At 53.3% G+C, this 27,200-nt stretch overlaps 1 protein-coding gene and 2 non-coding genes across 10 annotated transcripts; all 3 read right to left on the bottom strand.

Annotated features, from left to right (window-relative positions):
- Positions 1-1,235: 1,235 nt before the first annotated feature.
- On the bottom strand, positions 1,236-25,293 carry TNPO2 (transportin 2). Of its 8 annotated transcripts, none has more exons than XM_007995411.3 (26): positions 25,093-25,293; positions 24,573-24,687; positions 22,219-22,330; positions 20,568-20,643; positions 20,335-20,484; positions 17,109-17,215; positions 16,882-17,015; positions 16,721-16,802; positions 16,525-16,647; positions 16,299-16,417; positions 13,416-13,476; positions 13,159-13,324; positions 12,801-12,953; positions 8,740-8,965; positions 8,367-8,538; positions 7,858-7,944; positions 7,668-7,775; positions 7,414-7,572; positions 5,825-5,912; positions 5,540-5,638; positions 4,932-5,027; positions 4,129-4,234; positions 3,809-3,908; positions 3,655-3,729; positions 3,387-3,514; positions 1,236-3,304 (listed from the first exon to the last, which is right to left on the bottom strand). In XM_007995411.3, the coding sequence occupies exons 3-25, from the start codon at positions 22,315-22,317 to the stop codon at positions 3,407-3,409; spliced, it is 2,694 nt and encodes an 897-aa protein (XP_007993602.1). In that variant the 5' UTR covers positions 22,318-22,330; positions 24,573-24,687; positions 25,093-25,293; the 3' UTR covers positions 1,236-3,304; positions 3,387-3,406. The 8 variants fall into 8 exon arrangements, with proteins under 8 accessions (XP_007993602.1, XP_007993601.1, XP_007993603.1 ...); XM_007995410.3 differs by having other exon boundaries at positions 24,573-24,684; XM_007995412.3 differs by having other exon boundaries at positions 24,573-24,684; positions 25,097-25,293.
- LOC140711980 (small nucleolar RNA ZL2) lies at positions 5,707-5,783 on the bottom strand. Its single transcript, XR_012093314.1, has one exon. It is a non-coding gene; the product is annotated as a small nucleolar RNA ZL2 (small nucleolar RNA).
- LOC119621880 (small nucleolar RNA SNORD41) lies at positions 8,621-8,690 on the bottom strand. Its single transcript, XR_005238495.1, has one exon. It is a non-coding gene; the product is annotated as a small nucleolar RNA SNORD41 (small nucleolar RNA).
- Positions 25,294-27,200: the final 1,907 nt, after the last annotated feature.

Genomic DNA, 27,200 nt, shown 5'->3' with positions numbered 1-27,200 from the left:
TACTTGACACTCTTCTCTACGTGGCTCTGTTCAAACATCATCTCAGTGTGGCCTTTCCAGGTCACCCTGCGTAAGATTTTAACCGTTTCCCCCATCATTCTCTGTCTTTTTGTTTTTCTCTATAGGACTTAGCACAGTTCCACTTCTTTTTTTTTTTTGAGACGGAGTCTCCCTCTGTTGCCCAGGCTGAAGTGCAGTGGTGCGATCTCAGCTCACTGCAAGCTCCGCCTCCCGGGTTCACGCCATTCTCCTGCCTCAGCCTCCGGAGTAGCTGGGACTACAGGCACCCACCACCACGCCCGGCTAATGTTTTTGTATTTTTTAGTAGAGACGGAGTTTCACTGTGTTAGCCAGGATAGTCTCGATCTCCTGACCTCGTGATCTGCCTGCCTCGGCCTCCCAAAGTGCTGGGATTACAGGCGTGCGCCACCGCATCCGGCCAGTTCCACTTTTTATAGTCTGTCCTCTCACTAGAATGCAGGCCTTATTTGTTGAATATTGGATGTGTGTCAGTATTTTTTAATTTTCTCACGATCTTTGGGCCACACCCAGGTTGCGGTAAGATTTTATTCTGGCTGGGGGCGGTGGCCCACATCTGTAATCCCAGCACTTTGGGAGGCTAAAGCAGGTGGGTAGCTTGAGCCCAGGAGTTCAAGACCAGCCTTGGCAACATAGCGAAAACCTCCTCTGCAAAAAATACAAAAATTAGCCAGCATGGTGGCATGCGCCTGTGGTCCCAGCTACTTGGGTGGCTGAGGTGGGAGAATTGCTTAAGCCACTGCACTCCAGCCTGGGTGACAGAGCAAGACCCGGTCTCAAAAAAAAAAATTTTATTCTGAAGATTGTGTTTTTTTTCCCCACAGCTGGAACTACTTCTCATTTGCCTGAGTAATTGTAACTAATATTAATAAATTTCCCTCAGGCCTGGGGCTGGGCTGAGCCTTCCATGAAAACCTTGACCCAGGGTTAGCTGATGATAAGAGTGTGGCAAGGCCTCAGCCCTTACCACTCCGTTTAGAGTACGGCAGAGGGGTGTCTTGAACCTGGGCTGTGATACTAATGACTCACCCTTAGTGGCTGAAGTCCCAGAGAATGAACTGCACATTTCATATATGTTACGAATTTAATCTTCCATCTTTCACATTCATCTATCTTCCCACTCTCAAGTATCCCAGGTGCCCCCCACATTTCTTTACTACCAAAGCCAAGGACACAGGAAGCCACAGACTAAGGAGTTCACAAGAAACTGATCTTTACTCAACAAAGTTCTACACAAGTGGAATCTCACGCCACCTCGGCGCCAATCCCCAGCACAGCACAGTAACAAATGGACAGACCCGGGAGCCCGCAGGGGGAAGAGGGTGAAGAGGGAAAGAGGGACTGTGGCTCAAGGCCAGTCTGGGTCCACAGCCCTGGTTAGGGGAGAAGGTTGAGAAGCTGAAACTTCATTGTGCAAAAAATAACCAAAAATAAATTAAAAAATTAAATAGTTTTTTTTTTTAACAAAAAAAAAAAAAAAAAAGGAAAACGAGAAGAACCAGGCTCCCCTTCCCTGAAGGTGTTTGTATCCCCGCATCTTGAGTAGTGAGGGGTTACCAATCCCATCAGACAGCCAATCCATCCACACACCCCAAGACCCAGCAGAGGATGCTCCAAAGAACTGGAATTACCAGAAAATTAAAGGTATTTTTAAAACTTTTTTTTTTTTTTTTTTTTTTTTTTTTTTTTTTTTTTAAACAAATGGCTTCCAGAGACCTGCTCGAGTTTCATGGGGTGGGCGGGCAGGGACACCCAGCTAATTTATGGAATGTGTACTGAGTGCCCCTTGGAATCGAGGCGGGGCCTGACCCTGACTCTGGAAAGACACAGGGCTAGGATGGAGGGTCTGGGGCCCAGGAGGAATGGATGGAGCAGGCCCCAGGATGCGAGACTCCAGTCAAACTCCAAAACACAAGGGGCTCCCCAAAGAAGTAAAAAGCAAGGAAGGGAAAAAAAAGGGAAAAAATGCTAAGGGGGTCTGCAGGGCCCAGTTTTCTGACCAACTGGGAAATAACTACACCCCCACGCTCTCTAGGGGAGCCCCTGCCACCTTGACCATGTCCCCAGACTATTCCGGTAAGTTCTCTAGAATTGCTGACCCAGTCTAGTAGGATCTCTGGGCTCACTGGGTACTATGATGAGCAGGAAGTCCCAGGGAGATGGAGTAGGGAACAGGGGACACACCACCTTTCCCTTCCGCCAAGCCTCGGTTTTCCTTCTTGCTGGCAAAGCATAAACCTGTGTCCTCTGTCATCATCAATCAAATGCCCCTGCCCTGGCCCTTGAGTTAAAACTCGGGCCTGAAATGTAAGAAGGGGGCTTTCAGAAGCACAGAGAAATGGACTGCCCCTGAAGCTGCTTACAGAGAGAGATGCTAGGGGTAGGTGCCAGAAGCTCTGGCTACCAGCAATCTTCAGGAAAAAGGTCCCAGCCCAGTGTCTTCAAAAGCCACTGGAGCACACAGGAAGGAGAAAGGGTGACCTCTGGCCAGCCCCAGCCACTCCAGTGGTTCTCACCCTGCGAGTTAGGCTAGGACAAGGACGGAGACACACCAGCTGAGGCTGCAACAAAGCTGGCAGGGAGTGTGTGGAGCAGGTCCCAAGCATGTGCGTGCTGAAAGGGCGACCCCCAAGGTCACCATCCTCCTCCCCCCGCCCCGAGATCCCGCCTGAGGCCCCCCACCCACCCAGCCCTCCCCAGTCACCGCCAATTCCGGCAAAACAGCAGAAGCTTCTTAAACTCTAGATGCAGGTTACACGGAAGGCCTTACGGGTTAACTCAGGGGTTCACTAATTCTACTGTCTCCATGCAGTCGGGGAAATGGTGGAGCGGCTGGCCCAGCCTCGCCGGTTATGGCACCCGCACATGCGTGTGGCCACGTGTGTCCGTGTGAGTGTACGCGTCCCTACAAGGGTCCCCTTCCTGACCTGCTCCTCCCTCACCTCATCTGAAGCTGGATTCGGTCAGCTGTGTAGATTCCTCCCTCCCATGTAGCTGGCCCAAGTGGGCTGCCAGAGATGACCCTATTAGAGCCCAGGGGCCCTTGCCCACCAGAAGTCCCCCCCCACCTCCCCGTTTGTAGGATGAGCATGGTGGCCCCACCCACCTGCCAGGAGGGCAAGTGGACGGACGGACGGATGGACGGGGAAGGCATCTGGATTTGAGTCCCACTCACTCCTCCCTAACCCCCCTCAACCAGGGCACAGCGACTTCTGGATGCAGCGCACTCCCCAGTAATCCCTCCGACGACAACGCAGACAGAAACCTGCAGGGGGAGGAGGAAGGTCATGGTCTGGGACCCTTTGGCCCCCAAGACAGTGCTGGCTCGCCAGCTGCGGCCTCCTTACCTGGCAGTCTCCATGATCACCTAGACCCCGTAGAAAGCCGCCAGCCTCTCCTTGAGCAGCGGCGGGAATTGCTCAGAGAACTGCTGCCAGTTATCTTCCCCAACTTGGTCTTTGAAGCCGTGGAGAATCTGTGGGGAGGGTGGTGGTGAGGGGTAGGCAGGGGCAGAACAAGGGGAGTGCGCCTCTTCCCCCATCCCGAGGCCCCATTGTTACCAGATGGTCTCACCCCTGCCTGCTCCCAGAACTAGATCAGGGCCCAGAGCCTCACCTTATAAAACATGTCCCGAAGGTCATCCTTCGGGCTCACCCAGGAGGCTACAGCGTCGCAGAAGAAAATAAAGTCCTGAAATGTGACGGATCCCAGGTGAGGGGCCGCCCGAGCCCAGCGCCCGCGCCTGCCCTCAGAGCCCAGCTGCCCCAACCTGCACAACGCCCCCCGGGTTGACACCGATCATCATGCAGATGCCGCGGAAGGCTGAGTCCTTCTCCTCGTTGTCCCTGATGTTCCTGAGGGACGTGCACCTGTGGGAAGGTGAGCAGCTGGAAGTCAGAGGGCAGGCAGGGCATGCATCTGCGGAGGGCTGGGTCACTGGGGATCAGTGAGTGGGCCTGGGACATGCATCTGTGGGGGTGGGGCAGGGCAGGGAGTCAGTAGGCAGATGGGGCTGGAAGTGCACAGGTGAGGGAGGGAGTTGGGCCCGTCCCGCCCACCACACAGCAGGCTTGACACGTGGACACACACCAAGGCCGGATGAACTGCTGCAGCATGGGTGCCACCTCCTGGGGGCACACATAGCCCAAGCGGCCGATGGTGATGGCTGGAATGGCAGAGGGACTCGTCAGACGACCTGCAACCCCGAGCGGCCCCGGGACGGTACGTGGCGGGGCCTCTGGCACGAGGCACCAAGCCCCGCCCCATGAGCCCCAAGGGAATGGTTATTGCGGCCACCCTGGTCCCCCAAGCTTGGCCCAGCCAGGGGTCCTCCCCATCACACCTGAGTCTCTTCCCAGGTCTCTCTGCATCTATCTTTCTTTCTTTCCTTTCCCTTTCCTTTTCTTTCTTTCCTTTTTGGTTTTTTTGGTTGTTGTTTTGTTTTGTTTTGTTTTTGAGATGCAGTCTTGCTCTATTGCCCAGGCTGGAGTGCAGTGGCATGATCTTGGCTTACTACAACCTCCATCTCCCAGGTTCAACGATTCACCTGCCTCAGCCTCCTGAGTAGCTGGGATTGCAGGCACGCACCACTACCCCCGGTTAATTTTTGTATTTTTTAATAGAGATGGGGTTTCACCATGTTGGCCAGGCTGGTCTTGAACTCCTGACCTCAGGTGATCTGCCTCCCAAAGTGCTGAGATTACAGGTGTGAGCCACTGCACCCAGCCTGAGGCTGCATCTTTCTTGGGGCTTCTCCCAGTGCCTCCTTCCAGTTACTTCCAGACACCCTCCTTGGTTCCTTGACAAGGCCCTTTCTGATGCCCCTCCCAGCCCAGAACCCCACCTCCAGAAGACGGGCAGGGGTGCAGGCAGCAGCGGGGCCGGGTGCCCACCTGTGTTTTCCAGCAGTGTCTTGGGTGTGTTGGGTCGGTTAATGATCTCCACCAGGTTGTTGAGGACCATCTGCACATAAGGCTGCATCTCTGCCCCTGGGGGAGCACCCAATCAGAGCCCTGCACAGCCCCCTTCACCCACAGGGGGCCTCGGGGCTGCCCCCGTCACTCACTCACCCCAGTTCTAACCAGAGACTGGCCAACCACTACCAGTGAGGAAACAAAAGAGCTTCTCAGGCTAATCCCCACCCAGAATCCCTGGTCAACCAGGGACAGACCCACACCCTCCAAACATCAGAGGCTTCTCTGGAGTCGCTAAGGTGAGAATATGCTGCCCAAGTCAAAGGAAAAGAAGCCAAAGTCACCCAATCAATTCGAGTGAGGGCCAAAGTCACCCAATTAATCCAAGTGAGTCTTTTAGCCAACTACACAAAACGGTCCAATCAGAACAGCCCTCCTATCCCTTCTCTTTGGTGAAGCCAATCACAAATGACCTTTCTGCTTGGCTCCACCCATGACGATCCCCCAGAGACTTCCCTTGACCTACCGCCCCCAGGTTGAGAACAGGCTAATGGGGAGCGGCCTGTTGCCATTTGCAGGGCACTCACCCATCTGCATGCAGATTTCACCAATGGCCCAGGTGGCATTGTTGCAGACCGAGATAAACTCTGGGTTCAGGTTGGTGCCCAGAATGGGCATGAACTCGGCTGGTGGGGAGAAACAGGAGTGCTGAGCAGGAGGGCCAGCTAGGGTAAGCTGCAGACCTAGTCCAGCAGGCCCCATCAGACAGTACGAATACATCCCAATGTGGTCACAGTCATCCCTGGGTATTGCTCTCCATCACTTGAGGCCGGGGCTGGGGTCATGGGTTAGGGACAAGGCGAGTGTCGTACCAATACAAGGCTTGACATGGATGAAGCAGGCTTTGGTGAGGTCTCCCAAGAGGGCAAAGGAGCTCTGCCGGACCTCAGGCATCGAGTCCTGGGGATTCAAGAAATATCAGTGTGGCTGGGCTCCCCTCCTCCTAACCACAACAGCTGAGGGGGCACAATCCCTGGTGCATGTCCAGCCTCTGCCACTTTCCAGTTCTAGGGCTCCCAGCTGTTCCTTAACCTCCCTAGCCTCCAGTCCACATCTGCGAATGGGAGATGGCAGTGCCCCAACGGTCATCCCTCAGTGTCCGTGGGGGATTCTTTCCCAGGTCCCTGCAGCTATCAAAATCCACGAATGTGCAAGTCCTTGATATAAAGTGGCATAGTGTTAGGGCCGGGCGCAGTGGCTCATGCCTGTAATCTCCAGTGCTTTGGGAGGCCGAGGAAGGCAGATCACTTGAGGTCAGGAGTTTGAGACCAGCCTGGCCAACATGGCACAACCCTGTCTTTACTAAAAATACAAGAAAGTTAGCCAGGCATGGTGGGACATGCCTGTAGTCCCAGTTTCTTGAGAGGCTGAGGCAGGAGAACTGCGTGAACCCGGGAGGTGAAGGTTGCAGTGAGCTGAGATCGCACCATTGCACTCTGGCCTGGGTGACAGTGAGACTCTGTCTCAAAAAAAAAGGTGGGGGGCAGGCGGGGGGCATACTGTTTGCATATGCACCTATGCACATTCTCCTGTACACTTAGTATCATCTCTAAATCACTTATATCTAATACAATGTCAATAGTATGGGAACAGTTGTTATACTGTACTGTTTAGGGAATAATAACAAGAACAAACATCTGTATGTATTCAGTACAGTTGTAATTTTTCCTCTGAGTATTTTCAATCTGAGGTTGCTTGAATCTTGGGATGTAGAACCCACAGATATGGAGAGCCAACTGTGCTGGGGCAGGGACTTGGAGAACCACAGATTGCGATGTAGAACCCACAGATATGGAGAGCCAACTGTGCTGGGGCAGGGACTTGGGCTTTCATGTTTTCTTTTTTTTTTTTTTTTTGAAAGAGACGGAGGTTCACTCTATTGTCCAGTCTTGAATACAGTGGCATGATCTCAGCTCACTGCAACCTCTGCCTCCTGGGTTCAAGCAATTCTCCTGCCTCAGCCTCCCAAGTAGCTGGGATTAGAGGCACCCGCCACCATGCCTGGCTAATTTTTGTATGTTTACTAGAGACAGGATTTCACCATGTTGGCCAGGCTAGTCTCAAACTCCTGACCTCAAGTGATTCACCTGCCACGGTCTCCCAAAGTGCTGGATTACAGGCGTGAGCGACTGGCCTCATATTTTCTATTTTCAATACTGTTTGCTTTTTGAAAAAAAATTTTTTTTAATTTTAGAACTGGGGTCTCATTATGTTGCCCAGGCTGGTCTCAAACACCTGGGCTCAAGCCATCCTCCCGCTTCAGCCTCCAGGATTACTGTTTAAAATAATTAGAACAGCCCCTTTTCCCTGATTTTCTTTGCGCACAACCAGGCCCTGAGTCCCCGCCAGGGGCAGCCCACGCAGGCTGCTGGGTGTCATCACTGTCCAGGTCCCCACCCACCTGCATGCACTGGAACAGCAATGTCATGATGTTGCTGCGGGCCACCAGCTGCTCCACGTGACCACCCAGGCCCTCAGCCAGGCCACTAAGCAGATCCAGCGCTACGATCATGAAGTCCTTGTCGGGAGCCTCATACTGCTCAGGGTGCTGGGTGTACATCTAGACACAGATGGGGACAGGGGCAAGGGTGAGTGGCGAGCAGGCCCGAGGCAGGCCAATGCAGAAGCATAGGTGACGGGCGTGGGGGTGCTCACCATGGCCTGAGCCAGTGTCTTCTGCACCAGGGTGACGCAGCGCTGGTAAACGGGCTCACAGTAAGGCAGGAAGCCACTCTGCAGGGCGGTGGCCACTGATGACAGACACTGGCAGGGAGGAAGGCAGATGGGGAGAACTCAGGCGGGGTGAGCAGGATGGGCTTCGGGAAAGGGGCAGGAGCCCACTCACCTCCAGCAGGGGGAAGAGGTCCTTGTCTTCGTCCTTGAGCTCATTCCACTTCTGGATCAGTGGGGGCATCAACTTCTGGATGTATTCCTGGAGAGGGAGCATGAAATTGGCGCTCCCTGGGTCGGGGTGGCAGACTTTGACTCAGGCACCTGTTGCCCGAGTGATGAGGTCTGAGCGCCTTGCTCATGGAATCCTGAAAGGCCTGTCATCTGGCCAGACCTGGAGGCCTTCATTCTTCTCACCTGTCCAAGCACTGTCCTCCCCACCCCACCCCCCTGGGAGCCTGGGTCACCGCCTCCTGGTTCCCGAAGCACAGCACTTACCATGCTGTCTCATAACTGTCTTTCTCCCCCACTAGACTGGGAGCAGGGCGAGGGCAGGGCCGGGTCTGTCTGTCTGCCTGTCGAGGTCATGGCCACGTCCCTGGCGTGCAACACGGGGTTGCCACCAGGTCACTGGATGCCCAGGGGCACAGGGATTGGGAGGCAGGAGCCGCTCTGGGATCTCACCGGCTGGTTGAGGTGGTGGCCTACAGAGTCGGCCAGGGTGCCAATGGCGTCGTAGAGGATGAGCAGGTTCTTGTGCTGGTATTTCCCAAAGGCAAAGACGAGTGTGTCCAGGATGTAGCTGAGGTAGGGCACCAGCTCCGTGCAGGCCTCTTCCTCCAGGGTGGCGAAAGCACTGGCAGGAGGGAGGATGAGGCGGGGGGCTCAGTGGACCATGGCAGGTGGCACTGGGCCATGGGCAGTGGGGGAGGGCAACTCAGGATCAGCCAGTACGAATACGAGAGAAATCAGTGACACATCAACAGTCACAGGTGTCATCACTTCCCAGAGGGTGGCCGGGGGAGTGGGGGCTGTGGGATCAGGGATCCAGGGTCACCTGCAGGCCGCCTCCTGCACCCTCTTATTGCCATCCAGGATGCGTTTGAGCAGCTCTGTCATCAGGGGCTTGAGGTGCATGTCGGGCGGCTGGCTGACCACCCAGTGGGCATAGCGGCTCAGCGTCCAGCAGGCGATGGAGCGGACCAAGGCCTTCTTATCCGACAGGCACTGGATCAGGTGCGGGATCAGCTCGGGCAGGTAGGGTACCATGCCCTGCATGCAGCCTATAAGGAAAGGGAACCAGGAGGGGGCAGTTTGACTGGGCCCCAGGAGCAAGCTAGGCCCAGCCACACCTACCCTATGGAGAGAAAGAGTCAGCCGTACACAACATATAGGGAAACTGAGGCTTAGAGGTTAAATCACTGACCCAGACTCATTTCACAGAGCCAGGGAAAGGCAGGCGCAGGAGGGGAAACAGCAGAAGCCTCTCATCCCAAAGCCCCAGGTTATCTTTTTTTTTTTTTGAGGCAGAGTCTCTGTCACCCAGGCTGGAGTGCAGTGGTACGATCTTGACTCACCGCAACCTTCACCTCATGGTTCAAACAATTCTCCTGCCTCAGCCTCCCGAGTAGCTGGGATTACAGTCCCCTGCCACCATGCCCAGGGAATTTTTTGTATTTTTAGTAGAGACGGGGTTTTACCATGTTGACTGGGATGCTCTCGGTCTCCAGACCTCGTGATCCACCCGCCTTGGCCTTCCAAAGTGCTAGGATTACAGGCGTGAGCCACGGTGCCCAGCCAAAGAGCCCTGTGTTAGTTTATCTGGTCATGCATTAATTCAAAATTGGCTCCCTTACATAGTGAGTGGGGTTTTATGGGGCAGCAGTGACCCAAATGGAATAAAAGCACTTTGCATTTGAAACAGTTCTTAAGATGTTTGTGATTTATTTATTTTTTTTTTTTTGAGACGGAGTCTTGCTCCGTCGCCCAGGCTAGAGTGCAACGGCGTGATCTCGGCTCACTGCAGCCTCTGCCTCCCAAGTGATTTTCCTGCCTCAGCCTCCCAAGTAGCTGGGATTACAGGCACCTGCCACCATACCCAACTAATTTTTATATTTTTAGTAGAGATGGTTTAGTAGAGGGGTTTCACCATGTTGGCCAGACTGGTCTCAAAATCCTGACCTCACGTGATCCCCCAGCCTCAGCCTCCCAGAGTGCTGTGATTATAGGTGCCTGGTCGTTTGTGATTTTTCTGTTTCATGTTATTTTTGTTTAACTTTTTAATTTTTTTTTTTTTTTTGAGACAGAGTCTTGCTCTGTTGCCCAAGCTGAAGTGTAGTTGCACAATCTCAGCTCACTGCAACCTCCGCCTCCCTCGTTCAAGCAATTCTCCTGCCTCAACCTCCCAAGTAGCTGGGACCACAGGCGCCCGCCACCACTCATAGCTAATTTTTCCTATTTTTAGTATAGACGGGGTTTCACCGTGTTAGCCAGGCTGGTCTCGAACTCCTGACCTTAGTTGATTCACCCACCTTGGCCTCCCAAAGTGCTGAGATTACAAGCATGAGCCACTGCCCAGCCCTTTTAAAAAATGTTTTAATGTTTTATTTGACACGGAGTCTCGTGTGTCGCCCAGGGAGGAGTGCAGTGGTGTGATCTCCGCTCACTGCAACCTCTGCCTCCCAGGTTCAAGTGATTCTCGTGCCTCAGCCTCCCAATAGCTAGGACTACAGGTATGTGCCACCACGCCTGGCTAATTTTTGTATTTTTAGTAGAGATGGGGTGTTACCATGTTGGCCATGCTGGTCTTGAAACCCTGACATCAGGTGATCCACCCACCTTGGCCTCCCAGAGTGCTGAGATTACAGGCTTGAGCCACCACACCCAGCCTTTTTTTTTTTTTTTTTTAAAGATCACGAACACTGTTCTTTTATTTAAAGAGAACGAAGATAATAGCACATCCCCCAACAATCCTAGACACAAGATCTATGTTTACCAGTTTGAGCTCAACTCCTATAGATATTTTTACCATAAACATGTAATACAGGCTGGGTGCGGTGGCTCACGCCTGTAATCCCAGCACTCTGGGAAGCTGAGGTGGATGGATCACCTGAGATCAGGAGTTCGAAACCAGCTTGGTCAACATGGTGAAAGAAACCCCGTCTCTGCTAAAACTACAAAAAAATCAGCCAGGCATGGTGGTGGACGCCTATAATTCCAACTACTCGGGAGGCTGAGGCAGGAGAAACTCTTGAACCCGGGAGGTGGAGGCTGCAGTGAGCCAAGACTGCGCCATTGCACTCCAGCCTGGACAGTAAGAGTTAAACTCTGTCTCAAAAAAAAAAAAAAAAAGAAGAAATTAGCCAGGCTTGGTAGAGGATTCCTGTAATCCCAAGCTACTCTGGAGGCTGTGGCAGGAGAACTGCTTAAACCCAGGAGCTCATGCAACACAAGGTCAGGAGTTCGATACCAGAGTATTGTTGCAGTGAGCCGAGATCATGCCATTGCACTCCAGCCTGGGCGATAAGAGTGAGACACTGTCTCAAAAAAAGAAAAAAAAGAGGCCAGGCACAGTGGCTGGCTGGGCAAGGTGGTTCACACCTGTAATCCCAGCACTTTGGGAGGCCAAGGCAGGTAGATTATGAGGTCAGGAGATCGAGACCATCCTGGCCAAGGTGGTGAAACCCTGTCTCTACTAAAAATACGAAAAAATTAGCTGGGCATGGTGGCATGCACCTGTAGTCCCAGCTACTCGGGAAGCTGAGGCAGGAGAATCTCTTGAACCTGGGAGGCAGAAGTTGCAGTAAGCTGAGATCATGCCACTGAACTCCAGCCTGGTGAGAGAGCAAGACTAGGTCTCAAAAAAATAAATAGATAACACAGCTTATGTAATCTATTAACATATACAAGCGTATTGCGTGATATATACCCTATTAACATAAGATATCAGATACATTAAACACATAATACATGTCGAAACATTTCCTTAGACAAATTTTTTTTTGGAGACAGGGTCTCACTCTGTTCCCCATACTGGAACGCAGTGGCGCAATCATGGCTCACTGTAGCCTTGACCTCTCACCTCAGCCTCCCAATTAGTTGGGACTACAGGAACTTACCACCATGCTGGCTAATTTTATCAGGTTTTTAAGGATTTTTTTTGGTAGATATGAGGTCTCACTATATTGCCTAGGCTGGTCTTGAACACCTGGGCTCAAACAATCTGCCTGCCTCAGCCTCCCAAAGTTCTAGGATTACAGACATGAGCCACCACACCTGGCCTTTTTAAAAAAATTTTTGTAGAAAGAGGGTCTCCCTACGTTGCCCAGGCTGGTCTCAGACTCCTGAGCTAAAGCAATTGTCCTGCTTCAGCCTCCTGAGTAGCTGGGATTACAGGCGTGCACCACAGTAACTAGACAAATTTTAAACAAATGTTGAAAGCTTACAAGGTTGAGGGTTTTTGCTGCCATGCCTGAAATTTTTGGCACAGGTCTGGATGCTAAGGCAATGGCATATCATGCCTCCAACGGACTCACAAAGCCCTCCTGTAACAAGTTTTATGTCCCATCGGGACCATGGGAGCCTGAAAACCCCACCGATTACAAGACATCAGGTTGAATTTGATGAAACACCACCTACCACGGTTTACTACTGACTCTGGCAGGCCAGCCTGGCAGCCAGGAACAGGTTTAAGGCCCAGACGCACCCTGGGTGACTGTAAGGAACTGGCATCAATCTTTCTGTACCTCAGTTTCCCCATCTTTGAAACTGGGATCCAGCACCCACCTCATCAGGTGGTGGTGAGGGCCAAGGATGTTTGTCTATGTAAGTGCATGGGGCAAGCATGCAGCTGTGCCTGCTGTTATTATCGTTGTTGCTGTAATTATGCTTTCAACATGAAAGAACTGCCTGCCTCTGAGAATGAACAAGAGGCCTTGCATTGTGGGGATCCAGGGGTTCCTTTCAGGCCCAAAACCAAGGGGAGAATAGAGATCTCAGAGCTGTTTGGAGTGGGGTGAGTAGGCCTCCAGGGAGAACTGAGCCTTTGGTGTGGCCAGTAATGTAGGCCAGCCCTACAGTCTCGTGCCAGCACGGGGCTCAGAGATTAGGTGCACTCACCCTCGGCAATGGCTCCCAGCACCAGGATGCCCGACTCCTTGACCACCCACTCGGGGTGGAAGAGGAGGCCTTTGAGTAGCGGGAGTAGGTGGGGCAGCAGTTCCTCCCGAAAGACATTGGCGAGGACGTCCAGTGCGGCCGCTGAGCACTTCCCTGGGGAAAGGGAGACAACGGGAAGGCTCAGGGCGGCCCCTCAGGCAGATGGTCGACCTCCTTGACTGCACTCCCAGGATCAGAGATCAGGATCAGAATCTTCACGATCAGCTTCTAATCAGCTTCTGCCTCAGCTTCCAGTCACCTCCCAAGAGGGAGTCCTGGGCTTGCCACCCCACCCCCACCCCCAGGTAGGGGCACACACTCAAATTCCAGTCGGAGAGAGCATCATCATCGTCGTCATCCTCCGCGTCCTCAGAGCCATCAGGCCGCTCAGCCTCGTGGGGCAGTGTCACCGTGCGTGACTTGTGGAAGCGTGGCTTGATGTCCTGCTCACTGTCAGGGACAGCCTCGTCCTCCTCCACATCCCCCTGGGGGACAGGCAGACTGTTAAGTACTTTGGGGACCACAGCCATGACACCCATGACCATGCCCACCCATGCTGGGTGGGCCCTGCCTGACCTTGAGCAGGATGATGTCAATTTCCGAGTACTTCATCCCATTCACCAAGATGGGGATCAACCTGCACAGAAAGGGGCTGTTTATGGGGATGCAGGGGCCATGGCAAAAGTTAGGGGGAGGCACAGCTTGGGGAGGAGGCAAACAGGTGCCAACAGGGTGACCAGCCCACCAATCAGCCACAGAGCAGACCCTGCAGAGCATGATGATACTGCTAGGTGCACATCGATCCATTTGCCTCTGGGGAATTATCAGAACCTAGTCTCTGTCTCTATGATTAAGATATAAATGATGCCACTGCTGCCTCCACAGAAAGGTTTTTTTTTTTTTTTTTTTTTTTTTAAGAAGCAGGGTCTAATCGTATCACCCAGGCTGGAGTACACTGGTGCAATCACAGCTTACCACAGCCTCACACTCCTGGGTTCATGCAATCCTCCTGCCTCAGCCTCCCAAAGTGCTAGGATTAGAGCGTGAGCCATGGCACTCAGCCTGCAGGAAAGCTCTTGACCCAGGCCTGGCCACTCAGTGAATTACAGACCCCTGAATACACTGAAAATCTTGGTGTGGTGCCCAGTCCCTAGCACAACATTAAGGCAGGGACGTGCACTCCTATTCCTGGCCGCTTTCCTGAGACAGGGCAGAGATTAGCCAGGGTAGGGGAGCAAACAGACTAGGCAGCCAGCCCCTCAGTTGCAGCCCAGAGTTGGAAGTGACAGAGCCTTCATCACCTGCTGATCTAGGTCTCATCACTCCCCAGGAGCCGTCCACCCAGCCCTAGACTGTTATCAATAATAACTTGGGGCCGGGCATGGGGGCTCACACCTGTCATTTTAGCACTTTGTGAGACCAACGCAGGAGGATTGCCTGAGACCATAAGTTTGAGACCAGTCTGGGGAATATAGTGAGACCTCACCTTTAATGAATGATAAATAAATAAATAAATAAAAATACAAAAATATGCCGGGCGCAGTGACTCACGCCTGTAATCCTAGCACTTTGGGAGGCCGAAGTGGGCAGAACACAAGGTCAGGAGTTCGAGACTAGCCTGGCCAACATGGTGAAAACCAGTCTTTACTAAAAATAAAAAAATTGGCCTGGCACGGTGGCTCACGCCTGTAATCCCAGCACTTTGGGAGGCTAAGGCAGGCAGATCACGAGCTCAGGAGTTTGAGACCAGCCTGAACAACATGGTGAAACCCCGTCTCTACTAAAAATACAAAAATTATCTGAGCATGGTGGCAAGCACCTGTAATCCCAGCTACTAAGGAGGCTGAGGCAGGAGAATCGCTTGAACCATCCTGGCTAACACGGTGAAACCTCGTCTCTACTAAAAATACGTAAAATCAGCTGGGCTTGGTGGCACACGCCTGTAGACTCAGCTACTCAGGAGGCAGGAGAATCCGGGATGAAGGTCACAGTGAGCCAAGATCATGCCACTACACCCCAGCCTGGGAGACACAATGAGACTCTGTGTTTTAAATAAATAAATAAATAAATAAGGCCAGGCGCAGTGGTTCACGACTGTAATCCCAGCACTTTGGGAGGCCGCGGGGGGCGGATCACGAGCTCAGGAGTTCGAGACCAGACTGACCAAAATGGTGAAACCCCATCTCTACTAAAAATACAAAAATTAGCTGACCATGGTAGCAGACACCTGTAATCCCAGCTACTCAGGAGGCTGAGGCAGAAGAATCTCTTGAACCTGGGAGGCGGAGGTTGCAGTGAGCCAAGATCGTGCCACTGCACTCCAGCCTGGGCAGCAGAGCGAGACTTCACCTCAAAAACAAAAATTAAAAAATAGTAGTAACAATGACTTGGGGGCTGGGTGCAGTGACTCGCGCCTGTAATCTCAACACTTTAGAAGACCAAGACAGGATTGCTTGAGGCCAGGGGTTCGAGACCAGCCTGGGCAACTTAGCAAGACCTCATCTCTACAAAAACTTAGAAAAGATTAGCTGGGTGTGGTGGGATGTGCCTGTAATCCCAGCTACTTGGAAGGCTGAGGTAGGAGGATTGCTTCAGCTGGGAGGTCAAGGCTGCAGTGAGCCATAAGTATGCCACTCCACTCCAGCCTGGATGACAGAGCAAAACCTTGTCTCAAAATAAAAAGGAAAAAAATTATTTGGAGAGAGGCAAGCAATCCAAGTTTGTCAAGGAGGGTTAGTTTTAGGACTTTTGTTGGAAGCACTGGTCAAAAATTTCTTTACTCGGAAGTTCCTAAGCTGCAAGGGCATAGAAGGCTATAGCACTACCCAGAGGGAAGGTTGTGCCTATGTGCCTAAGAATGAAGCCAACACAAGGGAAGCAGATCTGAGACCACATAGATGCCTTTCACATCCTTTGAGCTCCTGGATACAGCCATACCTGAAGCCTTTGTTGATTTTTTCTTTTTTTTTGAGACGGAGTCTTGCTCTATCGCCCAGGCTGGAGTGCAGTGGTGTGACCTTGGCTCACTGCAACCTCAGCCTCCCAGGTTCAAGCAATTCTCCTGCCTCACCCTCCTGAGTGGCTGGGACTACAGGCGTGGGCCACCACACCCAGCTAATTTTTCGTATTTTTAGTAGAAATGGGGTTTCACCATGTTAGCTAGGCTGGTCTCGATCTCCCGACCTCGTGACCGCCATGCCTCAGCCTCCCAAAATGCTGGGATTACATGCGTCGGCCACCGTGCACGGCCATTGATTTTTCATTTCTTTCCACCTATCAGTTACCTAATTTTGAAGTCTTTAAAAAGTGGCATTCTTGCCACTTACACATAAATATACACTGAATATAAACTGACAAGGATGTGGACTGAGAGAAGCATAGCAGGTGACCAGAAGGGAAGGCAGAGGCATAGAAAGGGATCGAAGCTGGGGTGGGACAGTAGACAGCAGCAGTACTCACTGGACCAGATGGGAGGCCAGGACTTCCTTGCAGATGGGCTGCTCGGCCAGCGTCAGCCAGAACTCACAGGCCTCAAGGGCAACATTCTCGTCATGGTCCTGGGTCCTCTGCAGCATGTACTGTGGTAGCGGGGAGAAGCTGAGGCCTGGCCTGGCTAGGGGTGGCTCCCTGACCCTTGCCACCGGCCCCTTGCCTGCCCGCCTGGGCTGGCCTCGACCATGCACACCTGGATGATGCTGTGCATGTGGGGGATGAGCCTGTCGATCCGCACTTCCAGAAGCATCACCAGGGCGCGGCACACATTCTTCCGCACCTCGGGGTCATCATCCACAGCCAGGGCAAACAGGTGCTGCAGGGAGGAAAAAGGTCAGCTGTAGGGGCCCTTGGTCCTCACCCTGTCCACTCCCAGCCCAGCGTCCCACCTCAATGAAGGTGTCAATATTGTCCATCAGCGCCTGAGCCCGGTCCATGATGAACTGGTTCACGCAGGCGATGGCGTGGGACCTGGCGGGGAGCAGATACATGGGTCACCCTGAACCTGCCCACTCCAGGCTCCCTGAAGCCCCCAGAGAGCTGCACCCACCGGATCTTGGGACTGCAGTGCTTGAAGAACTGCAGGAACTTGGGGATCATGATGTTGAGGGGCCTGTTGAGCGCGTCACTGTCCAGAAGCTCTGATGAGTCTTCGCAGATCTTCTGCAGGGCTCCAAAGGCTCCCTGAGTGCAGAGGGGCAGAGAGACAAAGGTGGGTGGTGGGTGGTGGTCCCAGCCCCCTATACCCACTCTGGCCATCTATGGCTTCTCGCCTACCTCACAAGTGTTGTAATCCTCCGAGTTGAGCAGGTTGCAGAGCTGGGGCAGCAGCTCGGGCCACATCTGCAGCTCACCCTTGGAAGCGATGGTGGTGATGAGAATGCCTGGGGCAGCCAGGAAAGGATGCTGCCTGAGGCCGGGCGGGGGCTGCCCAGCACCTCCCCTCCCACTGGGCACCCCCAGTGGGGCCTTTCTGTCCCCTAGCCCATGTATGCCCTCCACATCCCCCCTCTTTTTGTTGTTGTTTTTTTTTTTTTTAAGAGATAGAGTTTGCTCTGCTGCCCAGGCTGGATTGCTGTGGCACAATCATAGTTCCCAGCAGCCTCGAACTCCTGGCCTCAAGCCATCTTCCTGCCTCAGCCTCCTGAGTCGCTGGGACTGCAGGCACATGCCACCATGCCCAACTAATTTTTAACATTTTTTGTAGAGATGGGATCTCACTATGTTGCCCAGGCTGGCCTAAAACTCGTGGCCTCAAGCAATCCTCCTGCCTCGGCCTCCAAAAGCACTGAGATTACAAGCGTGAGCCACCGCTCCTGGCCTTGACATAGGTAGAAGGATACTCCTTGACTCAGTAAGCACCCTGAACCTTACCGTGAGTCAACTCTATTCCAGGCCCTAAAGCACAGCACAAAGCAACACACAAAATCCTCACCCTTGGGAGCTGGAAGCTACGAAGTAAAGATAAATTAGCAAAAAAACTGGGAAGGGCCGTGCATAGCTGGCTCATGCCTGTAATCCCAGCACTTTAGGGGACCTAGGTGGGTGGATCACTTGAGGTCAGGAGTTCGAGACCAGCCTGGCCAACATGGCAAAACTCCGTCTCTACTAAAAATACAAAAATTAGCTGGCTGTGGTGGGGGGCACCAGTAATCCCAGCTACTCGGGAGGCTGAGGCAGGAGAACTGCTTGAACTTGGGAGGGGGAGGTTGCAGTGAGCGGAGATCACGCCACGGCACTCCAGCCTGGGACAGAACAAGACTCCATTTCAAAAAAACAAAACAAAAACAAACAACTGGGAGGGGCCACATGCCAAGGACTAAGGGGAGAAATACAGCAGAAAAGATGGTGAGAAAGGGCTGTAGCTGAAGCTAGCAACTTTAAATTGGGTAGCCAGAGCAGGTCTCATTGAGGTGACATCTTGATATCTGAGGCAAGACCTGAAGGAGGTGAAGGAGGCAAGGGAGGAATCATCCAGGTTTCTGGGAAAAGGGCATCTCAGGCAGAGGACTGTATGGTGCGAAGGCCTGATGTAAGGACAGGCATGATGTGCTAACAGATAGGTAAGGAGCCACTGGGGCTGGGCAGAGAGTGGGAGGGGAGAGAGGGAAAGGAGGTAAGGGCAGGAAGGTGGCAGGGATGCTTATACTGCCTATTAGACATCCAGGAGTCACATACAGCAGGCATCTGAGGTGCCAGGACAATGCACATATCTGGTGACAAAGCTGGATATGGGTTCTGTTAAGTGCAGAGATGGTTATTTACTGCCACGAGATGGCACTGTTTCCCAAGGGTGGAAGCTGTCCATGAGAGAAAGGTGCTCCCTGCAGTGGGTAGGTACAGTGAGGACTGTGGAACCTTAGCCACACCCCCTCACTCTCTGTGCCTCAGTGCTTCCAGCCCTCAGAAGAGATAAAGAAAACCAGCCTCTGCCAGGCGTGGTGGCTCACGCCTGTAATCCCAGCACTTTGGGAGGCCGAGACGGGTGGATCACGAGGTCAGGAGATCGAGACCATCCTGGCTAACACGGTGAAACCCCGTCTCTACTAAAAATACAAAAAATTAGCCAGATGCGGTGGCGGGCGCCTGTAGTCCCAGCTACTCGGGAGGTTGAGGCAGGAGAATGGCGTCAACCCGGGAGGCGGAGCTTGTAGTGAGCCAAGATCGCACCACTGCACTCCAGCCTGGGCGACAGAGCGAGACTCCGTCTCAAAATAAAATAAAAAAAAAGAAAACCAGCCTCCTAACTAAGGTTATCAGTAGGTTTATTTTTCTTTTTTCTTTTTTTTTTTTTTTGAGATAGAGTCTCACTCTGTAGTCCAGGCTGGAGTGTAGTGGCGCAATCTTAGCTCACTGTAGCCTCCACCTCCCGGGTTCATGTAATTCTCCTGCCTCAGCCTCTGAAGCAGTTGGGATTACAGGTGCCCGCTGCCACACCCAGCACATTTTCATATTTTTAGTAGAGATAGTCTTGCTCCATTGCCCAGGCTGGAGTGTAGTGCCGCGATCTCGGCTCACTGCAACCTCTGCCTCCTGGGTTCTAGCGATTCTTCTGCCTCAGCCTTCTGAGTAGCTGGGATTATAGATGTTCACCACCATGCCCAACTAATTTTTTTTTTTTTTTTTTTTTGAGATGGAGTCTTGCTCTATTGCCAGGCAGGAGTGCAGTGGCACCATCTCGCCTCACTGTAACCTCCAACTCCTGGGTTCAAGCAATTCTCCTGCCTCAGCCTCCCGAGTAGCTGGAACTACAGGTGCCCACCACCACGCCCAGCTAATTTTTTGTATTTGTAGTAGAGACAGGGTTTCACTATCTTGGCCAGGATGGTCTCAATTTCCTGACCTCATGATCCGCCCACCTCGGCCTCTCAAAGTGCTGGCATTACAGGCGTGAGCCACTGTGCCTGGCCAGCTAAGATTTTTGTATTTTTAAGTAGAGACGGGGTTTCACCATGTTGGCTAGGCTGGTCTTGAACTCAACCTCAGGTGATTCGCCTACCCCAGCCTCCCAAAGGTGCTGGGATTACAGGTGTGAGCCACCGCGCCCGGCCAATTCTCAGTCCTCTTTCTGTAACTTCCTCAGGCCACCTTCCAAGAGTCAGAAAAGGGTCTGCTGAAAACCTAATTCACGTTGCACCTGAAACATGAATACCTGCGGATTTTAACTGCTATACCCTTAGCACTCAGCCCAAGGCCTAATACAAAGTTCTAGATGTTGCATGACTGTCTCAGAGGCAAGAAGGACTGTTTCAGGAGGGAGTGGTTCCAGAGCGTGGCTCTGCGCTGCCTCAGCTGTTTCTGACTTCTGCTGCTTACTCAGGCAGGTCTCTTAATAGCTCAGCGCCTCAGCTTCCTCATCTATCAAATGGCAATAGTAATAGTACTACCACAGAAGGTGCTGGAGCAGTCCATGAAGCACTACACTTAACATGCTGAGAAGCCGCTTGTCTGAGAGTGAGAGTTCAGTGTGTTCTCAGAGGCCAACCCCCGCTGCCCCTCTCACCAATCGTGGCTCGGATGAGCGAGGAGGCGTCGCCAATGTTGTTGAGACACTCCTGTTTGATGAAGTCTGCCACAGGGGGTGGGAAGCTCTGATAGTGCGCCTTCACATTGTTCTTGAGGATGAGGCCGCTAAGAGAGCGCGTTGGCTCATCTGGGAGGAGGAAGGCTGAGGTTCAGGGGCCCACGGGGGAGAAAGCAGGGTCCCGATCGCATGGAAGGGAGCAGAGGGCGTACCTTCTGACTTGAGTCTGGTCAGGACGAAAATCAGGTAGTTGTTGAAGTCAGGAAACTGATTGAGCTGTTTGAGTTTCTTCCAGGCTGTTAAGGGACTTGGAAGACAGAGGCCTTCCCCCGGCCAGGCCCCCTCACTATGTACCTGACACTATCTCTGACCACTGGGACCAGGCTGCTAGCTCCTGGGGGATCCCACTCCCTAATAAGCCCACAATGACACCACTCCATAATAAGCCCACAATGACACAGAGCACCTCAGACACGTCAAATTCATACAAGGGGCTGGGCGTGGTGGCTCACACCTGTAATCCCAGCACTTTTTGGGAGGCCGAGGCGGGCGGATCACAAGGTCAAGACTAGCCTGGCCAGCATGGTGAAACGCATCTCTACTAAACATACAAAAAAATTAGCCGGGCATGATGTGTGCATGCCTCTATTCCCAGCTACTTGGGAGGCTGAGGCAGAAGAATTGCTTGAACCCAGCAGGTGAAGATTGCAGTGAGCCAAGATCATGCCACTGCAATCCAGTCTGGGCGACAGAACAAGACTCTATCTCAAAAAAAAAAAAATCATACAAGGAGTTGGGTGGAAATGTCTGAGTTTCCCATCTACTCCTGAAGACCTAGCCAGAGCAGAAGAGGGAAGGAGAATCCCACTCCTCTTAAAGTGGCAGCTACTAGTCAGCTCTCCCCAGTAACAGGCCATGGTACCTTTTTTTAAAAAAAAAAAAAAAAAAAAAAAGAGGGAATCCAGATTTTGGAATGAGTCATGCTCATGGTTTAAACATTTATTTATTTATTTATTTTGAGACAGACTCTCTCTCTTGTCACTTAGGCTGGAGTGCAGTGGCGCGATCTCGGCTCACTACAACCTCCGCCTCCCAGGTTCAAGTGATTCTCCTGCCTCAGCCTCCTGACTAGCTGAGATTACAGGCTTCTGCCACCACATCTGGCTTGATTTTTGCATTTTTAGTAGAGACAGGGTTTCTCCATGTTGGCCAGGCTGGTCTCAAAACTCCTGACCTCAGGTGATCCGTCCACCTCAGCCTCCCAAAGTGCTGGGATTACAGGCGTGAGCCACCGCGCCTGGTCTATATCTTTTTTTTGAGACTAGTCTGGCTCTGTCACCCAGGATGGCTGGAGTACAGTAGCACAATCTCAACTCACCTCAACCTCTACCTCCTGGGCTCTAGCCATCCTCTCACTTCATCCTTCCAAGTAGCTGGGACTACATGTGCATGCCACCACACCCAGCTATTTTTTGTATTTTTTGTAGAGATGGGGGGGTCTCCCTATATTGCCCAGGCTGGTCTCAAACTCCTGGGCTCAAGCGATCTACCTGCCTCGGCCTACCAAAGTGCTCTGATTACAGGCATGAGCCACCCTGTGAGGGCCAGGGCCTACTTTAACAGTCAATGGAGTAGATGCTGGCGTTCAATGAACATTAGGAATTTTCATCATTTTCCATAACAATCCCCACAGCTCTGGAAATGGGACCCAGGAATTCTAATCCTTCTCTGTCCAGGGCAGATCCTCCTCACAGCAGAAAAAATCTGGGACTGGGGGAGTCAGTCCCTCTCTTTCTCTCTCTGGCCTTTGGAAACTGCATACATCTACCCGGTTCCCCCAGCCCCAGAAGGAAGGAAGGATACATCCTGCACGATGCGCTGAGTGGCTGTGTTGGGCGACTGTGAGTCTTTGAGCAGCTGCAGGACCTGCTGCAGGCCCTGCTCGTCTGGCTGCCAGTCCATGGCGCAAGGCAAGCTGCGGGGGTAGGGGCCGGGGTCAGCGCTGGGTCTCTGGGGCTCCGTATGAGACCCAGGTGGAGCCCCTGAGGCCGCGGTGGCCGCATGACGACGGGAACGCCCTCGGCGGACAGGCGGAGGCCTCCGATCCACGCCCGCCCAAGTGCGGGGTCCCCGCCAGCTGCGCCATCCTCGGCCGCGCAGTCGCGGGCTCGGGAGCGCGGGAGGGGGGATGTGGAAGCGGGCCACAGGCGGCGGCGGCGGGGCCCGGCGGATCCTCACGGGAACCAGCGAAGAGCCCTCGTCCCAGGGTGGCCCATGCCGCCGACCCCGGCTCCGAGCCTGAAGGCTTCTACCTCCCTCGCAGCGGCTGGGCGAGGGCCCAGCCGCCTCCACATCCAGGGGCCCCGCCCCAGACCGTGATAGCGCCCCGGCCCCCGTGGTCTCTTCCGTGCAGGCACAGTCCCTGAAGAGTCCCCTTCCCCCGACACTCGGCCCTTAACCTCTGCCAAATCCCAGAGGCCTCCTGCCCTAGTCCAATTTCTGAGCTTCCCCAGATGCACCGTCCCAAGACGATCGTCCTGATCTCTCCTGTCCCCTGTTCCTGCCCTTCAAGCTCAGCGGATGCCAGATATCCCTCTCTGTGGCCTAGTCAAATTCTAAGAATTCCCCTTAATCAGGCCCAAAGCAGTCCCCAGATAGGTCTCTGTTGCCTCTTCGAATGAGAGCCAGCCAAGCCCGGCCAACCCACTATAGGAGCCCCCTGGACAGATCCCAGTCGCCTTTCCCAATCAGGTCTGGCCAAGGCTCTCCCTGAAATCCCCTCCAACCCAGTCAGCAGTAACCCCTGCTGATGGATCTCTGTTGCCTCTCCCAGTCAAGTTCGGCCGAGCCCCCCACCACCTCCTGTCGGTAACCCCCTGGCCCGATCCTTGCAGCCTCCCCCAGTTCGGCCTGGGTGAACACCCCCCGGGGCATTCCCCTCAACGGATCCCAGCGTCGCCTCGAAGTCAGATCCAGGAAAACCCTCTAGGCCGAAGTCTGACGCCCCTCCCTGACAGGGCCCAACAAGCTCCCTTCCCCCCTCCCCGCTCAACTTTTCAGTGCGGCCTCCCCCAATCAGACCCAACCAAGCCCCACCGAAACAGGCCCCTACACACACCCGATCCTCGCGACGTCCCCCAATCAGGCCCCAAGCAGTCCCCAGACGCTTCCCCCAATCACATCCCCTCCAGCCCGACCACAGCAGTCCCACTGGCCCTCTTCTTGCTGAGCCCCGACATGGCCTGGCTTCGAGGCCCCACCCCCTAAGCTCTGCTCAGTTCCCCCCCTCCCCCGCCCGACCCGTTCTAGCAGCCAGGAGGATCGGGCCCAACCGGGTTCCCGGCCTTTCCCGGTCGGGCGCGGCCCCGACGCCCGGGCCGCGCGCAGCGCAGGCCCGGTGCCCGGCGGGGGTCGACGCAAGCCGGGGCCAAGAGGGTCGGGCTGAGTGAGGCCCACTTACCCGGCCCCGGGCAGCAGCGGCGGCAACTCGCGCTGCGGCTTCTCCAGAGACTCGCGCGGAAGGAGGGAGCCAAAGAGAGAGAATTTAAAAAAAAAAAAAAAGAAAGAAAGAAAAAAAAGAAAAACGCGGCCGTAGGTGAGCCGCCGCGGCTCCCGTACTCTGTTCAAACTGGTCCCGCCGAGCCAATCGGAAGGTTCAACCTTCACACGTGCCCTGGCACTTGGGAAACCCGGGCTGAGACGAGGCCCGGTCACGTGACGAAAGAGTTGCCGTTTCTTTGGCCTCTCTAGCCGGCCGGTCCTCCCAGTGTCTCGTTTTCCCAGCATTTTACACTGACCTGACTGCAAGCTCTTTAGCTGCAACCAGGAGTTTGGTAGCGCGTGGGGACTTTCTGTGTGTGATGGATCCAGGAACCCCTCGGCCAGAGCCAGCGACCTCCTTGTCACCTTCCTCCACTAAAAATTGAAATATGCCTCCCTTCCCCCATCCAGAGGTACTTGGGAGGAGTACGCTGTGTGCGCGTAAGGAAAGAGTTGAGCATGGTCTTTACAGCCCAGAGACAAAGGAAAGAAAGCAGGACAAAGTAAGTGCCTGAGACAAGCCGGGTTCCTACAGAAGCCTCCACCAATTTTTGCATTATTTTCCCGTACTGTTTGACAGTTTTTACAAGGAGATAAAAAAGCCACAAGGATATACATTTTTGAATAAAACGAAATGAACTACTAAACTTTGAACCAGGCCTCATCCCTTTCCCTACCTGAAGTTGAATGAGGTGGGACAGTGCAGGAAATTCTGACAAGAGCAGGGTCATGAAGAAAGAAATCTTCGCGATCCTTGCGACGTCTGAAGACAGGAGGGCACCGTTTTTCCTTCTCGAGAGAGGAGCAGATGGTAAAGAGCTGGAGACCCTGGAACGTCCTGGTTTCCCCTCCCTGCCCTGCCGATAACAAAGTGGGAGACCTCCTGCCACTTGAAGCCTCAGTTTCCCCACTTGTCAAATGGGTAAAAGAAGAGCAGTTCGCGCGATTAGAGATCATCCAAGTTAATCATGACCTGGCCAGCTCTAACTTGTTCCTTAAAAACGTGGCTTTACCCTCCAAGGCTCAAGGCTGTTCTTTTACTGTATTCAGCCCCTCCCTAGGCCGATATTTAATGAATTCACCGGCGCTAATCCCAAAGAACAACCTAGCCCTGATCTGAGGAACTTTTTGACCCTCGAGAGGCACAGGTCAATTTCTGCCCCTGCCTGAAGGAGGGGAACCGCTATCTCAACCCACTTGCCGTAGGCAAAGTCAGTCCCGGCTCCGTTCATTCATGAAAAGCAAGTACTGGGCCTCCAAGGTTAGGGAAGTGTCGGCAGGCGCCTAACTCCACTCGAAGAATCGCGGAAGACACCCTAAAGGAGCAGTTGGGATTCCGTGGTAGCCAGTTGCGCTGGACTGAAAACTGGGCTGAGAAACACGTGCAGAAAGCCGCCACAAACGCATGCGTAAAGGCCTCCCTTCCCCACCCTCCGATAAACCCTGGAACTACAAATCCCGTCCTGCCACGCGCCAGGGTCGCCGCGCATTGGGGTTTTGGCTGAGAATCAAATTGGGAGGAGGGTCTCTAGACCAACCGAGGTGCATGGGGAACAGAAGAGTGAGACTGGGGAGCTGAGGCTGGATTGGGGATTCCTGGGGCGGGTGTGAATGATAAGAGCTTTCTGGTCAAATCTGGGGGCTGCCCCAGATAACGATCAGATGGGGAGCGAGTTTGGGATGCAGGAGACAATTTGTTAAGGTTCACCCCCTTCGTATAATATGGCAAATTTCCAGCGGCCCTGCGCAAGCCTTGGGGCAGAAGAAAGTAGCCCCTGCTGCATGTATGGTCCACATTGTTGGCCCTCGTGAGGTCACGGAATTTTTTCTTCCTCTCCAGCTGGTGAATTTGAGTGCTGAATCAGGACAAGGTTTTGGGTTTTTGGTTTTTTGTTGTTGTTTTTGTTTTTCTGTCTCTTTTTGTTTTGTTTTGTTTTTGAGACGGAGTCTCGCTCTGTTGCCAGGCTGAAGTGCAGTGGCGCGATCTCAGCTTATTGTAAACTCCGCCTCCCGGGTTCAAGCGATTCTCCTGCCTCAGCCTCCCGAGTAGCTGGGATTACAGGCATGTGCCACCACGCTCTGCTAATTAGCCACGCCCGGCTAATTTTTTTTTTTTTTTTTTTTTTTTTTTTGGTATATTTAGTAGAAATGGGGTTTCACAATGTTGACCAGGATGGTCTTGATTTCTTGACCTCATGATCCGCCCGCCTCGGCCTCCCAAAGTGTTAGGATTACAGGCGGGAGCCACCGCACCTGGCATTTTTTCTTTGAGACGGTGTCTCACCCTCATTGTCCCGGCTGGAGTGCAATGGCTCACTGCAACCTCCGCCTCCGGGTTCAAGCTATTCTCCTGCCTCAGCCTTCCGAGTAGCTGGAATTACAGGCGTCTGCCACCACGCCAGGCTAATTTTTTGTATATTTAGAAGAGACAGGGTTTTGCTATATTGGCCAGGCTGGTCTTGAACTCCTGACCTCTGGTGATCCACCGGTCTCGACCTCCCAAAGTGCTGGGATTACAGGTGTGAGCCACTGTGCCCGGCCCAGTGTTTTCCTATTTATTTCTGAGACGGAGTTGCGCTCTGTTGCCCAGGCTGGAGTGCAATGGTGGGATCTCAGCTCACTGCAACCTGTGCTTCCAGGGTTCAAGCTATTCTCCTGTCTCAGTCCCCCGAGTACCTGGGACTACAGGCGCCCACGACCACGCCTGGCTAATTTTTGTATTTTTAGTAGAGATAGGGTTTCTCCATGTTGGTCAGGCTGTCTCGAACTCCCGACCTCAGGTGATCCACCCGCCTTGGCCTCCCAAAGTGCTGGTGTTACAGGCGTGAACCACCACGCCCGGCCTTTTTTCCTATTTCTTTCTTTCTTTCTTTCTTTTTTTTTTTTTGAGACAGAGTCTTGCTCTGTCGCCCAGGCTGGAGTGCAGTGGCCGGATCCCAACTCACTGCAAACTCCGCCTCCTGGGTTTACGCCATTCTCCTGCCTCAGCCTCCCGAGTAGCTGGGACAACAGGCGCCCGCCACCTCACCTGGCTAGTTTTTTGTATGTTTTTTAGTAGAGACGGGGTTTCATTATGTTAGCCAGGATGGTCTCAATCTCCTGACCTTGTGATCCGCCCGTCTCAGCCTCCCGAAGTGCTGGGATTAGACTTGAGCCATCGCACCCGACCCTTTTTTCCTATTTCTTAAGCACCTACTGCATATCAAGCAGTTTCCAAATGTTATCTCATTAACACCAGGTGGCTCACACCTGTAATCCCAGCACTTCGAGAGGCCAAGGGGAGATCACGAGGTCAGGAGATTGAG

This window comes from Chlorocebus sabaeus, chromosome 6 (assembly GCF_047675955.1).
Source record: "Chlorocebus sabaeus isolate Y175 chromosome 6, mChlSab1.0.hap1, whole genome shotgun sequence".
Taxonomy (NCBI): domain Eukaryota; kingdom Metazoa; phylum Chordata; class Mammalia; order Primates; family Cercopithecidae; genus Chlorocebus; species Chlorocebus sabaeus.
This window is presented reverse-complemented; position numbering and strand designations above follow the sequence as displayed.

Bases quoted from the DNA above. Each gene is read 5' to 3' on its own strand.
- TNPO2 (XM_007995407.3), bottom strand. From the start codon at position 24,141: ATGCTGGGAAAACGAGACACTGGGAGGACCGGCCGGCTAGAGAGGCCA. The intron at 12,954-13,158 runs GTGTGTGCCCCT...CCCTTTCCCCAG, and splicing joins TCTCTCCGACTGGAATTTGA to GGAAGTGCTCAGCGGCCGCA. The intron at 5,028-5,539 runs GTGAGTGCCCTG...GTGCTCCCCCAG, and splicing joins TGAAATCTGCATGCAGATGG to GGGCAGAGATGCAGCCTTAT.